Source organism: Acartia tonsa, chromosome 2, assembly GCF_053477335.1.
Source record: "Acartia tonsa isolate MP-2025a chromosome 2, ASM5347733v1, whole genome shotgun sequence".
NCBI classification, from domain to species: Eukaryota; Metazoa; Arthropoda; class Copepoda; order Calanoida; family Acartiidae; genus Acartia; species Acartia tonsa.
This window is the reverse complement of record NC_137261.1, coordinates 1177313-1193954: the sequence shown is the minus strand read 5'-3', so window position 1 is coordinate 1193954 and position 16642 is coordinate 1177313. Positions and strand designations below refer to the sequence as shown.

General features: G+C 33.8%; 2 protein-coding genes across 2 annotated transcripts in view; both read right to left on the bottom strand.

Annotated features, from left to right (window-relative positions):
• The window catches only part of LOC145333629 (ankyrin repeat domain-containing protein 13A), a 25170-nt gene extending 14889 nt beyond the window's left edge, over positions 1-10281 (bottom strand). The window contains exons 1-12 of the mRNA XM_080178800.1: positions 10211-10281; positions 9761-10003; positions 9572-9636; positions 7984-8097; positions 7678-7728; positions 7148-7218; positions 6839-6911; positions 6188-6270; positions 5713-5804; positions 4953-5222; positions 3531-3623; positions 3217-3327 (exon numbers count right to left, since the gene is read on the bottom strand). Coding sequence (XP_080034926.1) covers positions 3217-3327; positions 3531-3623; positions 4953-5222; positions 5713-5804; positions 6188-6270; positions 6839-6911; positions 7148-7218; positions 7678-7728; positions 7984-8097; positions 9572-9636; positions 9761-9988 — 1251 coding nt within the window. The 5' untranslated portion in view covers positions 9989-10003; positions 10211-10281. The remainder of the gene's footprint in view (positions 1-3216; positions 3328-3530; positions 3624-4952; positions 5223-5712; positions 5805-6187; positions 6271-6838; positions 6912-7147; positions 7219-7677; positions 7729-7983; positions 8098-9571; positions 9637-9760; positions 10004-10210) is intronic.
• Positions 10261-16642, bottom strand: LOC145333643 (zinc-regulated GTPase metalloprotein activator 1-like). Its single transcript, XM_080178817.1, has 10 exons — positions 16535-16642; positions 16131-16199; positions 15704-15850; positions 15522-15612; positions 15235-15335; positions 14615-14728; positions 14314-14406; positions 13108-13186; positions 12563-12676; positions 10261-11066 (listed from the first exon to the last, which is right to left on the bottom strand). The coding sequence occupies exons 1-10, from the start codon at positions 16622-16624 to the stop codon at positions 10873-10875; spliced, it is 1092 nt and encodes a 363-aa protein (XP_080034943.1). The 5' UTR covers positions 16625-16642; the 3' UTR covers positions 10261-10872.

Sequence of the window (16642 nt, the reverse complement as noted above, 5' to 3'; positions counted from 1 at the left end):
TCGGACTTTCCTTTAAGGGTCTAGTGGAGCAAAAGACCCCCAAAAACACTAAAAATATGAGTTTTGAGCTTATTTTTAAAGATATCAACCTGATTTTTTTTAAATAATACTTTTTTAACATAACCGAATCAACGAACCATTACAGATTTCATTTTGGGACTTTTATTCTTGTGATTTGTGGAGCAAAAGACCCCCAAAAACAATAAAAGTATGAGTTCTAAGCTTATTTTTAAATATATCAACCTGATTTTTTTAAAAATAATACTTTTTTAACATAATACTTTTTGGAGGTCTTTTGCCCCACTATTCAATTTTCAAAGTTTTATGTGTACATCCAGTCTTATAAGAGAGCCTACAAAAAGAATTAGGTTGATAACTATAAAAACAAGCCCACACGGCCCTCCCAAACTTTTATACTGAATTTCATTTCCTATAACTGTACAAACTTCCCCCCCCCCCTTATTGACCCAGCCCAAAAGATTTCATCCAATTATCATCCAATTATCTCTAAAACTAAGAGAGTAGCATACTGTATTTAAGATATACCTTCATAAACGAGAATTTGAAAAAAATGACTAAGTCCCCCCCGCAGGGTTGCTTGTTAGGGGAAAAATTTTTGAAAAAATAACATGGTCTCAAATGATTCCAAATTGCCTAATTCGGCGAGAAATGCAATAAAAAATTTTTTTACCCCCCCCCCCCAAAAAAAAAAAATTTTGGGGGGGGGTGGGGGGTCGACGATAATTTTAAAAGTAACTTTGGCCCCATAGAAGCTTAAATCCAAAATTAGCTCCCTCTAGCTCTAAGGGTTCTCGAGTAAACCCCCCCCCCCCCTGCCCAAATGGTCCTTAAGCACATCCTCCTTTTAAAAATGGTTATTGCTATCATTTAACATGAATTAAACCAAAATATGTTTTAAAAGTTGATTCCTACGTAATTAATGATGAATTTGCCCTCAAAATAGGCAAAAAACGGCTAAACGGCTGAGCCGCCAGTCGTTACTTTTTCCAACTTTTTGTTCGATTTAGGGAAAATAGACCTACCAAGGATTACTCATGAAAAATTTCTGATCGAAATTCGAATTCTAAGTGCTATTTAATCATTGATTACGAGATGGTTGCATTAACCCCCTCCCCCCCTTATAAAAATGATGCTCTACTTATTGTTCAAATGTTTATGAAATTACTTTCATTCAAAACTTAATTTCAGAAAATGCTTTGCTACTAAATTGATGAATATATAAATTGTGTAAATTACATAATCATAATTGATTTTTAAACTAAAACATAATAATTTATGAAAGGAAATAGTTACAGTGGCGTGCAGAGGGTTTTATTAAGGGGATGTAAAAAGGGGAATACCTTAATAATTTCTGGGAGGGGGGGGGGGGGGGTGTTGAATTGACAGCTTAGGAATAGAGGAGGAGGTTCCATGTTTTGAAGCTTTTAACCTCCCCTCCCCCTTAATAGAATATTTTGTGCACCGTTGCTAATAATGGTTTATAATTGATCGAAATACCAGTTTTTTTTTCATTATCTATCTTGTCTATTGTGAAATCTTGCTTACCTTTTACCTACAACAACATAAACATTAATATTTCATCAATATATCAAATGTATTTGACTCCTAAATGAAAAAACCCAATAAAACCCGAAAAAACCCAATAAAACCCAGGGTTTTAAGGGTTTTTATGGGTTGGGTTGGGCTTTTTTAAAAACCCTGGGTTTTTCCCCACCCTGTGACAGGCCGGTCAATTTTTAGGCCATTTTTTGCGGTTTATGGGCCGTCACGCCCAAACGGTTTGAGATAATCTCACGGGACCTTTTGCCCAACCTAAGTCTGGTTATTTGTTAGGTCTAGGAAAAAAAACAGACTTACACAAAAGATTATAATTATAATCTTTACACAGAAAAATGGCACGAGGTGAGGGTTTGAGGGGGCAAAATGAGCCGACCAGCGATTTTTGACGGCACGCAGCGACGTCGTGCTTCATCCAATCCAGGATTTTTTTTTTCTTAGACCTTACAAATAACCAGGCTTAGGTTGGGCAAAAGGTCCCATGAGATTATCTCAAACCGTTTGGGCGTGACGGCCCAAAAACCGCAAAAAATGGCCAAAAAATTGACCGGCATGTCATTTCATCAAAGAAATCCATCAAAAAATCACAATTTGAAATTTTAATTAATTAATAACTTTTTTCTCATAAGAGATAATGACACAAGACTTTCACTTGGTGAAAATTCAGCATTGTGGGCCGCCTAGACTTTATATTTGGTGACCCTGGGGTGACGGGTTCAGTGCCCCCCACACCCACGAAGTGGGCATACTTTTGAAAATCACGTTTTTTCAGTTTTTCCCCTTAAAGGAGGGGAAGGAGTCGTTTTAGAGACTTCAAGCATCTCTTTGATGTTGAACAACTTTTTAAGGCAGACATTTCTTTATTTATGTTTTATTTGCCTCCGGCTGACCGTTTAGCCGTTATTTGCCGCCGAAGGCTTGATTTTTGGCGATTTTTGCCGTTTCCGAGGTTTTAATGGACATTTAGGAGGGGAAAGAGTTGTCCAATCAAGTTGATGATGAAGTACATTTTTGTAGGCAATTGCATTGGCTAAATTTTATGTGAAGTAAAATTTTTTGTACCTCTAACCGGTTTTGCTCCAGCTGAATCGATTTACAGATACCCCCTAAAAACCGGAAAAAAACGGTTTTTCATAAAATTCACGGCCGGTTTTGGCCGGATCCGGCTCAAATTTTGCATGGAGTCATCCTTTGATATTCCCAACAGTTGATACTTGACACAGCAAGATCCCAGAAAAGTGTGGTATATCTAGGGGGGGGGGGGAGAGGGGAATAAAAAAAATATGTGGGAGGGTAAAAAATATTAAAATAAAGGTTAAAATGAGGGGGGATGAAATATTTTTGCTGCCGGGGAAAAATAAATCTTGTGCAGAATACATTATACACCCCTGATTTATGATATGGTACTAATTTATCCGTTTACATGGGAACACAACAAAATAACATAAAAAAAAGATTTAAGCAGAGGTAACTGAAACAATAGGCTGTATTGAAACTAAAACTAGTTCTGCTATTGGCTGCTATTACTTAGGTAGTAGATGGAAAACAGAACGTCTCCTTCATTTTTTTAATCAACTTAAAGAGATCTATTGTGTTTGGGGGTGTAGATTTATCATCATATCCCCCTGTGTTAATTACCTGAATATTTGAAAATGTTATCCTGGCGTTGATAACATGAAACAAGGGTATTTCAATTTTGACTGGAAATCCTGAAGGAAGCTGCATGTGGATGAAATCTTTCAATTTCTGAACATTTTTACAAAATTCATTCGCGCAATTTTTTTTGTTTAGTTTGTCCAAACATATATTTTTGCTCACTTAGACACGATAGAGTTGTCCTAATAAGATTGATCTTTTATATCAGGGCTTAGGGAGGGATTTTAATCTAAAGAAACTTGTATTCTTCGGCTACTTGAGTACATACTTTCTTTTCTTGAATGAACTTTTTCCTGGAAGTGAGTATTAGAAATAGCAAGTAGGTCAACAATGGGCATAATTTGTTCTTGTAAGGATAGTGGATAGTCTTCGCATAGCCAGAGTTGTGCCTAAATAATAAACATAGATTGCTATAATACAGGGCCAAGTAACTAAGCTAAATAAAAGTACAATGGGATGCTTTCAAGGTGACTGATTTTTCTCGTAACGATATCACTTTCGCTGGGTGAGATATAGATCTTAAGTCATTTAGTGTTTTCTCTTTGTTATGCCAAAAAACCTTTTAATGGTCTACCGTAGCGGGTCAGACGGTAATCTAGATATAGTATGTCTATTCCCAAAAGAAATCTTTAAAAAAAAATTTTTTCGCAGTGTTCCAAATTGAACAACACCCAAGTCTTTAAAGGGGGGAGGCGGATGTGCCACTTTTTGAAACCAAAAGTAAAGCGCGCATGATCTCAGCTCATAAAAGAGTTACAACTCTAAAATTCGACGCAGCAGTTGCTTTTGTGTAGAACAATATGGAACTGTTAAAAAACGGCGGCGGAACCGCCGCTCCTGCCAAAAACCACCGTTTCCCGCTGTTTTCTCTAAAGATTTCCCTTATATTTCACGTGACACTTGTAATATTTCAAACATGTCAATATTAAAAAAAAATTGCAAGTGTAAAATCTTACAAGTTTCAAGTGAAAAAATAAGGAAAATTTTTAGAGAAAAAGGTTTATCTCAGATGATTGAAAATTGTCTATTATGTCTAGAAAAGGCAAACAAAATTCGGCGGGAAACGGGGGTTCTTACGCCGTTTCTTCACAGTTACTTAATGTTTTACACTAAAGAAACTGCTGTGCCGAATTTTAGAGCTGTAACTTTTTTATGAGCTGAGATCACGCGCGTTTTAATTTTGGTTTCAAAAAGTGGCACATCCGCCTCCCCCCTTTTTACCATTTAGCAATTTCGAAAATCGAACTTGCCTCCGATAAAAAAAATTGCTAATTAACTATTGACCTATCTTAATATATTTAACACTTGACTAATGAATAAGAAGTAACAAATGCAATTTCACACAACAAAAACTAAACAGATATTTTTATTGCGCGTTTACTTATGAATATAATAAAAACTAAACAAGTGTTTTACATTCTGATAATTTGAAAGCAAAACAATAATATCTACCTCTTAATTTTTACCAGTGAAACTACTATATAATTGAAGATTGTCCAATCGTCCATCTGTCTGACTGTCAACTATAGTTAACTTAAGTGACAAGGAGGGAGGGGGGTTGACATTTTTGCTTTTTTTCCGTAATGGTACGTGTTAAAAGATTTTAAAGCAGTATAAGAATGCAGATATTTGGAATGAAAGATGCTTTAATAGGGTACTAAGTAAATTTGTGAAGAAATGGTTACATAACATCCACCTCCCAAAACAACCTTACATACCTTAAATTTCTGTCCCTTTTTATATTCTTCCTTCGGCGTTCCAATAACGACTGTCGATCCGTCTGCAAAATATTCATCTTCTGTTGGAGGTGTCGCATTTGCGGCCGTCAGGCTGGCCGCGCCGCTAGTCTCTGCCGCATCTGCGGTTTCTGACGGACCGAAAAATGTGAGGAGGGGATTTTTGTTGGCCCGTGCATTTTCTTTATCTGCAGCGGACATATGTTCCATCCTAGTTTTAGTTACCACTTCTACGTTGTTAGCTGCAAATACCTAAATATGGAATCATTACCTATTTAAACGCACCTTCTAAGTAATAGAAAAACAGATATACTTTTACTAGTAATTTTTAATACTTAATACTAGTTTTGTTAGCCCGTGCCTTTGGCATCTCGGGTCTAATATTATGATTGTACATATTCGTAGAAAACTGGATATAATACGATAAGAATTAAGATACACGATTTTTCAGTATGGCTTGGAACCGGTTCTTCTTATTAATTCTCAAGAATCTCAAACCTTTAAATTAGTTAGGTAGGTATGTACTAAAATTACACTCAATACCACTCCACCATTTTAAAGGGTTTGTGCATGAAAAATTTCTTATCTGTTTGTCAATCATTAACATTTTCTAAACACTTTTTGCTGTACTGATCAACTAAAAATGTCCTATTAACAAAAATATCGAGTATTTATTTTTCGTGCACACTCCCTTTAAGAATAATCTACCTGACCTAAAAATTAGATGTATGACAATGGTTACCTTACACTCCATACCAGAAACAAGCTCTGACTTATCACTTCCCCATCCAAAGAATCCGCTTTTCACACGTTGAAAGCTTATGTTGTCTGTGTCTAATATAAAATCAAATCATGCAACATTATGATAAATCTATTTTCCTCATAATGTATTCTCACAATAGTAAATACACATATTAACTAGACTAAAAGGGATAGTAACACGAATCCATTAATACGATAACTACCTATTTTTATTTTTGACAAATTCCAATAGTAGAATTTTAAACTTATGGAATTATATGATAAAGCTGAAATTAGTTGGAAAATATAAACCATGGGAGTCAATTACACCTCAATCTTAGAATCATTTAATCCCATGGGCAATATAAACCAATATAAGAAGAAATACTTCCCATATTTATTTCATATTAAATCGCATTGGTTAAGAGATAGACCATATTCAATTTTTTATGCTGTCTTGAAACTAAAAGTTTTACCTAGGTATGTTTGAACAAGTGGAGTGCTAATTCTGTGTTCAACCTGTTCAGGACTGGAGAAACTCAAACCATCTGTATCCTGTTTTATATGATTATTAACTTGATGTAAACAACGGTCAACATTGTTTGACATAATTTTGATAGAATATTAAACACAAACATGAAGAACTTTTCGGCTTCTCAGTTGCGCCAAGTGGCCCATCCCCTCCTTTTTAAGGGATGGCCACTTCTTTTTATAGGGTGGCCATTCATAAGGAGGACAAAAGTTGGATTTAACTTGGGTTGCCCTTCATAAGGAGGACAAAAGTTGAATTTAACTCGGGTTGGCCTTCATAAGGAGGACAAAAGTTGGATTTAACTTGGGTTGCCCTTCATAAGGAGGACAACAGTTGGGTTTTATTTGGGTTGCCCTTCATAAGGAGGACAAAAGTTGGGTTTCACTTCGGTTGCGAAAACCCAACTTACTAGGTAATGCAAGTATGGAATACATTAAAATAAGGATTAGGTACTAAATGTCTTACATATTATGTACTTTCAATGTGCTTTTTATTGTGCTTTTATATAAAATTAAATATAGAGAAAAGTTTTCCTTTTAAACTATTTTTATAAATGGTTGTCTTATTACAGCTCTTGATTAATAACCATTCCTGTGCACGCATTTCTTCTTGAAAAACTTGTCGTGCATCATGGTCGACTTCTATAAAACTAGCACTCTCTTTTTCTCCTAAAACATAGAAAGTTCAAGTTTAAGTATTAAGTAAGAATCTTCGCTATTTGACGAATATGGATAGGGTTCCAAATCACCCAATCCTTACTAATGACACTTACACGCCTCTTACTTACTGCTACATAGTCGAACGTAAAGAAAATGTAGGAGGAATGTTTTAGTCTATAAAAAGCAAAAAAAAGAGATGATGAGCATGTAAAAATTTAAGATTACCCAACCTACTTATAGATTACCTTTAAAAATATAAGTTCTATTTCCTCTGACCCAACTATTGTGATCAAATCCAAGTAATGTTGTGTCCACTCTGAAATAAACATAACAAATAAAAGGGGTAGTTGCACGAAATGCATTTGAACTTTAATTTAGTGAACCACATATTTTTTCTAGTTCAATTGTTAAAACTTCATTTAAAGGGCATATTTTTAAAAAGATTTTAATTTTCTACCACATAGTTTTAAAAATCTAAAGACTTTTTAGTGATGCCTAGTTGTGTGTTATTTTTTGTAATACAAAATTAATACTATGTTAGACGATATTCTTGTAACTTTTGACTGCATTCTTTTTACGAAAACCGTGACTTTTACATATGTGATGTGACTCAGAAACCACCTGGGTAAAGTTTATTTTTATTTCAATTATCGGCATGGCTAACCTATAGTTATCATATTCTCCAAAAATATTTAAAAACAAGATTGTATTTCCTCCCTAGAAAAACTAGGCATAATCAACACAGCAACATCTGATAAACATTTTTAATATTTACCTAACGCTACTTCCACGTTTGTAAACACGGTAAGTGTCACTTGGGCACATTCTAAAACATAAAAAATGTTAATAACGATGACAATATCCATAAGTAGTGATGCACAAAAACAGATTAGCAAACAGAAAAAATGAAAAAAAAGAGAAAGATGCGTACTGGATAATCTTTAAAAAATGGAAGCTTCACACAAAAAATCAGCAATCTATCTCCAATAGCAGTAGAGAAAATCAAAATATGTGATAATCAAAAATAAAGCTAGGTACTAATTGTCCTACCTTGGAAATTAGATGAGAAAAAACAACTAACCTTGAAACCAAAGGCAGCCAGCTAGTAAATTCCCAGGTCATATCAACATAGAAATCTGGAACATCTTTTAGCTTTACCAACAGATCAGGAATACCTCCCATTCTTGCTCCATATCTAAAAAGATAGATTGTTAGAAACAAAGACTACCTAGGTACTATTGTCACAAAGCGATATAAAATGGTAGGAATATCTTATAACTTTGAGCATATCTAGTAAATGCATTTAACGATCATTCACTCGATATAAAGACAGTTGTTCACAGATGAAGAATATTGTATTAAGGGGGGGGAGGGGGGGGGGGTAAGTTCTGAGACTTTTGCGTAAACAGGGTGCATAGGCTTTGTCTTAGGAGTGAGAGGATAGGTTATTTGGGGAAAAAGTTTACTTTTGGTATATATTTTTCTTAAATTTATAAAAAAAAATTGGATTTTGCCTCCAGGTTCAGGTGCTGCAGGCCTCCAGGTTGTCTCTGGACAGGTAAAAATGAAAAAAAATTTTTTTGAATAGTTAGAGTTCAACTTATAAAACAAAATATGCATCTTTTTTAATGTTGTTTGCATATTTGAAGATAAAAGATGCATATTTTGTTTTATAGGTAATTTGAGGTCTAACTATTCAAAAAAAAAAATTTCATTTTTACCTGTCCAGAGACAACCTGGTGGCAAAATCCAAATTTTTTTTAAATTTAAGAAAAATACATGCCAAAAGTAAACTTTTTCCCAAAATAACCTATCCTCTCACTCCTAAGACAAAGCCGATGCACCCTGTTTACGCAAAAGTGTCAGAACTTACACCCCCCCTTACTGTTTTGTTGGCTGAAGGCCTGAACCAATCTAATGCGAATACATCCTATGATTTTTAAATTCTTTTTCGTGGACAAAGAGAGGGGTAGGTTTCTGATAAAATCCGTAAAGGTTATGTGTTATAAGTAAAAAACAGTAGTAGAACGATAAAAAGGAGGGGGGGGGGGGGGGCGAAAGTGACACTTTTTGAAACCAAAACTAAAAGTCAAAGGAACTCAACTAAAAAAAGAGTTACAGGTCTGACATTTTGCATGGCAGTTGCTTTATAGGGGTACAATATGGAACTGTGAAGAAACGGCGTCGCAACCGCCGAAAACCGCCGAGAAAAGGCAAAAAAAAATCGGCGGGAAACGGAGGTTTTCGGCGGTTGTGCCGCCGTTTCTTCACAGTTTTATATTTTACCCCTATCAAGCAACTGCCATGCAAAATCTCAGACCTGTAACTCTTTTTTTTAGTTGAGTTCCTTTGTTGACTTTTAGTTTTGGTTTCAAAAAGTGTCACTTTCGCACCCCCCCCCCCCCCCCCACCTTTATATTAACCTTTTTTTTAAATTTTTTTGTCTATAGTTCTTTTCAATAAGAAATGAACATATTTAGTAAATATCATCGTTCTACTACAATTTTTAGACCTTAAAACACACACCTTTACGGATTCTACCAGAAACCTACCCCTCTCTTTATGTAATATGATACGAAACATTTTCTATTTTTCTTGACTTTAATTTACAAAATGTTCATGCACTAATTAGAATAATTAAAGATTAAATAAATAAAAACTTGACATACCTAACTTTATCTCTTTCTTCGAGAACTAATTGTACAAGTCTAGGATTTCCAGTTGCAGTTGCTTCCTACAAAGCAACAATACTACTTTATTATTTCTCATTTAGGTAGGTAACATTGTAAAATTATTTTATTGCAGAAAATTTTCAATAGGTAACTAAATCAGGCATAGGGTCAAAAAAATTAACTTACCTGAACAACAGTCCATCCTTCTGTCTCAGTATTGACATCTGCTCCTGCTTTTATCAATATTTTAGCAGCCTCCAGATGGCCAAGGCATACTGCCAGCATGAGTGGTGTCCTGCCATGCGGATCCTTGGCCTCCAGTTCGGGGCCTTTAGCCTCTGTGGCCAAAGGTTCCAGCTGGTTCCGCCAGACCAGTCGGTGAAGAGGGTAGGTAGTACTTGTACTTACAGCCATGTTGTGCTTGGAGTTCTATAAAGTTGAGAGGTATCACAAGGCAAATCCATAACCATCAACAAAACTTAGGTAGGTAGGTATCGTAAAATATTGTATTATAAAGCATTGACATTATTGTTAAAATAAAACAATTCAACATATTTTAGGGGAGGTTAGACTTTAAATCTAATTCATTTTATTGAGCATAAACTTTATTTGTCTCAGGTAATAAAAAATACTTACAAACTTTTGATATCAGAACTGCTTTTCTACTTTTTAACGGACATTGTAAGTCTGAAATGATTGAGGTATTATCAATTAGGATACTTTGGATACCAAAGTAATTCAATTCAGGACAGCAAAAGATTTATATCTCTGCATTTTATAGACAGAGTTCAAAATAGGTAATATGAAAATGTAAGGATCCTGTTCATTCTCCATACAAATAGGCGAATGAAAAAAACGGATCTTTCGATACATTCGATTGTGTAATCCCTCGTTTTTTCTCTCAGTGTGTGTGTATACTTAATCTGTACACAGGGGTGTATATTCTACATGGGATCCCCTGCTCAGGGGGGAGGGGGGGGGGGGAAATAAAAAATAAGTGGTTGGAGGGGAAAAAAATGTAAAAATTAAGAAAACTAAAAAAACATTTTTTCCATTTCCCCCCCTCCTTGGTGAAAAAAACTTTTAAAAAAGTGTGGTAGGAGGGATAAAATAAATAAAATATGGAGTTCTTTAAATATTTTTCCATTTTCCCCCTTTTTGGTGAGAAAAAACTAGGGGGGGAAGAAAAATAAAAAATTTTGTAGCAGGGGAAAAAAAATAAATCTTGTGCAGAATATACACCCCTGTCTGTACATCAAAATACTAAGAAAATGACATATTTTGGCTATAAAAAAAAATCACAAAGCATTTCCATCCTCATTAATAATCCTATCAAAATCACTTTGGAGTATCTGTCCATCAAGATTTTTTCCAATTAGTACTAGGATTGATTTTTCTTCTCCCGTGGATGGTTTTGTCATAGGATATGTATCATAAGTATCCTGCACTCCTTGCAGCATTAGTCTGGGACCTGAGTGCTGTTGTATAATACCTGAAACAAATATTAATCTATAATACAAAGTAGCTTGATGTCTGTCCGACTGAAGCTTAAGATCTCAGTAACCGCTGAACCGACTGGGCTCTACTCTTCAGGTATTATACCATCTGGTCCTGTGATGGTTTAAAGCTATTTTCCTGGGGGGTGGGACACCCCCAACCCCCCCAAAAACTAAAAAATCCACCCCCACAAAAAAATTTTTTTACTTTTTTTAAAAAAAATCTCAGTAACTGCTGAACAAATTGGGCTCTACTCTTCTGGGAATATACCTACTGGTCCTCCGGTGGTTTTAAGCTATTTACTAGAGGGGAGATACACCTAAACCCCCCCAAAAATAAAAATAAATTCCCATTTCCAATTTTTTTTTTTTTGTAATTAAAAACCAGTAATTGGGTTGGGGGAACCCCACCTGTGATGGTTTTTAGTAGCGAAGCTACTCTATAATTTGAAATGTCCGTCTGTCCGTATGTCCGTCTTAGTTTGGGGGAAACGTGATTTTCTCGGCTCCTATAAAAGATAAAAGGCTGAAATTTTTTGACAACATTCCCATTATCAAGGAGCACAATTAACTATAAAACATCAATGGCGATAGGACCGCTTTTTAGCAGGTTTTAGGCTATTTTTGTATTTTTCACATTTTTCTCCATATCTTTGGTGTTTATGGTCCGATTTCCAAAATTTTTTCAGTTATAGAATCAAAATTAAATTTCCTGTCGTTTCAAGAAAACATCAATGGCGGTCAGTCTGCCTTTTTGCAGGTTTTTGGCTATCTTTATATTTTTCACATTTTTCTTCATATATTTGGTGTTTATGGTCCGTTTTTTTTTTAAATTTTTGTAGTTAAAAATATCAAAATTAAATTTCCCGTTGTTCTGAGCATCCAGTATGTAATTTACTTTGACCGTCAGTCTGTTAGTCATAGTACTGAAATATAAATAAATATTAAGAATTTAAAAACAAATGTTGAAAAGGTTTCGTGATTTTTTCCTAATATACATGCTTTTGTCAACTAATATCTAAATTCTTATTTAATTGTTTATGCTTCGCTACTTATGGATGTTGTCATCCTTGTTTAAAGCTATTTTCCTGGGCGGTGGGACACCCAAATCCCCCCAAAAACAAAAAAATCCCCCCTCATTTTTTTTGCAGAAGATTTCCTTGGTCCTTTTTTTTGCAGAGGATTTTCTAGGTCCTTTTTTTTGAAGAGGATTTCCTTGGTCCTTTTTTTTTTGCTGGAGATTTCTTTGGTTCTTTTTATGAATATCACCTTAATTTTTTTTATCACCTCTAGGGGCGAAGCCGCTAGTATCTCATAAACAGCTGATTTTTTGAAAATAAGTTTTTCTAACCCCCATACATAAACCTAAAGTATGCTTAAAAAACTACATTTTGGTCCAATTTTTGTTAAAAAGGTAGGTACATTTTATCGTCCTAACATCTCTATAAAGTTTAAAATTATAAATTGACTATGGTATCCGTAGCTCAGGTACCTTTTAATCTAAATATTCTGGTATCAGGATAAACTCTGTCCCAAAGAATGGCCTGTAGGAATCTTTCAAAAGCTTTCAGGCTGGTTCTTCCATTATGTTGTAGGGTGACAGTACCTACAGAGATGGAATAAAAATTCAGTATCACATAAAAAAATTAAGTAATATATCTTTTAACAAAAAAACTAAAATCGTATAACAAAGCTACGTTAAAAAAATATGCAAATTTTACAGGGTAAAGCATTTTTAAGGTGTAAGAGGTATTTTTTAATTTACATTCGTTAAGTGATAAGTCCTATTTACAGTGAAGCTTTTTAGGAAGGTTTATAATTATGTTGGGGATGGGTATCACCGTACTCTCAAGAGAAATCGCCCCCTGGGAAAAATTACACCCCCCCCCCCGCAAAAAAACCAAACAAATTTTTCCTTTTCTTTTTAAAACTAAATTAAATTGAAAGTGAATGGTCATCATCCCCCTCTCTCCATTTCCTCAAGTGCCACTATATGCCGCTAGGGCATAGGCGTAAATGAATTGATAATCTTAATACCTATTCCACTTGTGAGGTGAGGTTGTTTTCCGGCAGGAGGTAAAAATTTCATTGGCTGATCTGGACAACTGCCATAAGCCTGTAAATATAAAAGAAATAAATAAGAATTTATAATGATATTATCCTGTTGAAAGATACATCTATAATATAAATTAATAAGATTTTTTTGGGCAATATAAATTAAGATTTTATACTGTTAAAATGTTGAAAACAACTAAACCGATTGAGTTCTCCATTTCAGGAAAACTTTTTATGGGACCACCAGTCAGGTTTAATCTATTTGATTCACAAATTTAAGTTGCCTTTAGAAGCTAGTGGCGAAGAAAAAAAAGAAAATCTTTGTTTATCTTTATTAAAAAGAAGCATAATATTTGAACAACAGCTCACGTAACATTAATTGTAGTATTATTCTGTATAACTGAAATTTCAAATTAGTTATATATTATTATCAACTACACAGACAAGTTAAAACTGCTACATTTTCAAATATCTTATAACAAAAGATTTATATTCCAAATAAATAAAGAAAAAAATGAAAACAGAGAATTATAATTTCTTGTGAAAATAATCTTCTTAAGAATCTAATTATAGAAAAATAACAATGAAATGGAATAAAACTAATATTTTGATGTACTGCAATTGAGGGATAATTCTTGAATAAACAAGAATCACTACATCCATAAAAGCGAAGCTCTTAAACGGTAGGACAAACGAACATTAACACTTATGAGTGTCAAAACTGAATATGCAGAATATTAAGGCATAAATCAAACAAAAACTTCTTAAGTAATGCTTATGGACATACTTACACTTTTAGGACTTTATTATAGAGATGCTTCGTTTATAACATTGTACCTTGTTGTAATAGGAATCAGTATTCCAAAAATCAGATGAATAGAATAATTATAATAAACAAAATTTTTTTTGTCAAAAAGTAAAAAATCAGCATGTTCTAAATGGACGTACGGACTTTCTGGTAACTATTACAGAATTGCTACGCCTCCTAAATCGTACTTAATCATCATGCAAAGTTTCAAATCGTCAGGACAATTCTAAGCTGTTTAAATTAACAAAAAGAGGTAACTGTCCCGGACGGACGGACCCTATTTAAAGAAAAGCTTAGCAGATTAGTTCAATAAATGACTAAAATCTTCAGATACAAACCCCTTTCAAAACATTTTAAAATATCTTGAATCATAACTTTACCTGTAAATCTAAAATATCCTCAAGATTGACGACACTGTGTTCTGATTTGATAATTTTACACGCAGAGTTAATACTTTTCACTGTAGATTCAACCTAAAGGAAAAATAATAAGAACTCGAAGTTGCATTAACTTTCTTTATAATGATTAAAAATATTATTTTAAGCCGGAATTATTCATTTTTAGAGAGAAAATAAATACACAAGTATGAAAAATATAGAGTTGTTATAAAAGCAATCGCTTTAGTATCCCTACAGAAGAATATAATGTTTATTACTATAAATTAAATATTGAGAAGCTAACCTGTTCCAATTCTTGTTTATTGACAAGATCAAGTTTATTAATAACGATAGCGTCAGCTGTGGCTATTTGTTGAAGAGCCTCGTTAACTGCATTTTCTGGTCGTTCTTCGTTTATCTAGACAATTAAAACAATTCAATATTAATTAGGAACTTTTATTTACTTTCCAAGAACTTTTCATATTAACTACTATATCACTTTAAAAAGATATAAACTAATATTTAACTTGTTTTTTACTACTAGTTGCTTAGCCTATAGCTTTAAGGGCAGGGCGGGTGAGGTCAAGAAATAGCCTAAAACCACCCCAAGATATTTATTAAGATTTCCTGAAAAGTTCAACCTATTTTGAAAATCAGTTTTCAAGATCTTTAGCTTCAGACAAACAAACGTCAATACTTTGTATTATACTAGTGACTGCGTCCCTAGCTAGCATCTAATGGCTATGAACCAAACAAAGAATTAAATCTAGAATTATTGTAGCCAGAGACATATGTGAAGCTTCCTTAAAATGGAGAGCTCAATCGGTTTAGCAGTTAAAAATATCCTATGCTACAAAAACTTAATACTTTGAATAAAAAGAAGATAATTCTGAACTAGTTAGCCTTAAAAATGCCTGTACGTACCTGTGTGATACAATGTTTAGCATCTACAAGAGTAACAATACCATCCAGGTACAAATCAGATCCCAACTCTTCATCCAACCAAAATATCGAGGCTACGGGACCTTTATAAACAGGAATTTTTATAAAATAATGTAGATTTGTGCGTGCATGTATATGAGAACATGTTTAAATCAAAATATAATTAATCACCTTTTTTTAGTTTATTTTGTAAAAAGTGAATTAAACTAAATGTATCTTCACTAATAAGAAAACATACTGTAAGTGAAAAATCTTCAAAACATTTGTACCTGGATCTGCCAATCCTGTAGTCTCTAGTAAAATATAATCAAATTTTCCTTTCTTCTCCATTAGCATCTCTATAGCTTTAACACCATTATCCTAAAGATATTAATCATAATATAATTAAAGATTTAAATCTAATACTTATATTCTGACTATAAAACAAACTAAAAATGCCAAATGAATTTACCTTTACTGAGCAGCAAAGGCATCCATTTCTGAGTTCCAGCCATTCAGAATATGTTTCTCCATTCTCACCAACGGCCATGCTTTGTTCATCTGCACTGCCAGTCCCAAATTCATTTAATATCACGGCTATACGCTTTCCATGCTGCACCTGTAAAGGGGTATTTGCACAAAATGCATTTTGACTTGAATTTAGTGAACCGCATTTTTTTCCCTGTTCAATGGTTTCAACTTCATCTATAGGGCGTATATTTGAAAGATCGCATGGTAAAAGTTAATTTTGCTTTCGATTATCTTCATGGGTAAACTATATTTATCATATTCTAAAAAACATGTGCATGCAACTGCACTGTATTATTGTGTTTATTGTTAAAACTGTCTTTTTCACAAACTAGCAAGGGCAAATGAGACAAGAAAAAATGCTACTTTACCTTAAGAATGTAAGTCAACAGAGTTGTTTTTCCAGAACCCAATTGTCCAGTTATGATTGTTACGGGTACCTTGACAAAAATTGAATAATATAACTAACTTAACCTTTTTAAAAATAAATTCGGGAAACAAATAAAAATGATTTTCATAATCTAAATTAACTGGCAAAACTGGATTGAAAGCCAGGGATGGCACAAAATTGAATTCGGAAATTGATCGGATCGCCGAAATTTACGTTATCCTCATAGAAATATTTTTTTTTCAATTTTTATACCTTAAAATTAAAAACCTAAACCCAAACCCGCCCAGTACTCAACGAACCTTAGGTAACAAACAAAAACCTAACCTCCCAACCTTATTCATAATTTAATTCAAAAATATGGGGGTTTGGTGAGTTTTTACGTACCTTTTTATCCCCGTGAACATCAATATGACTTGGTTCGTCAGTTTCAACTAATTCAGGACATTCATCGTCGCTATCTATATCGACAACCATTTTATTCAGATTCTGAAA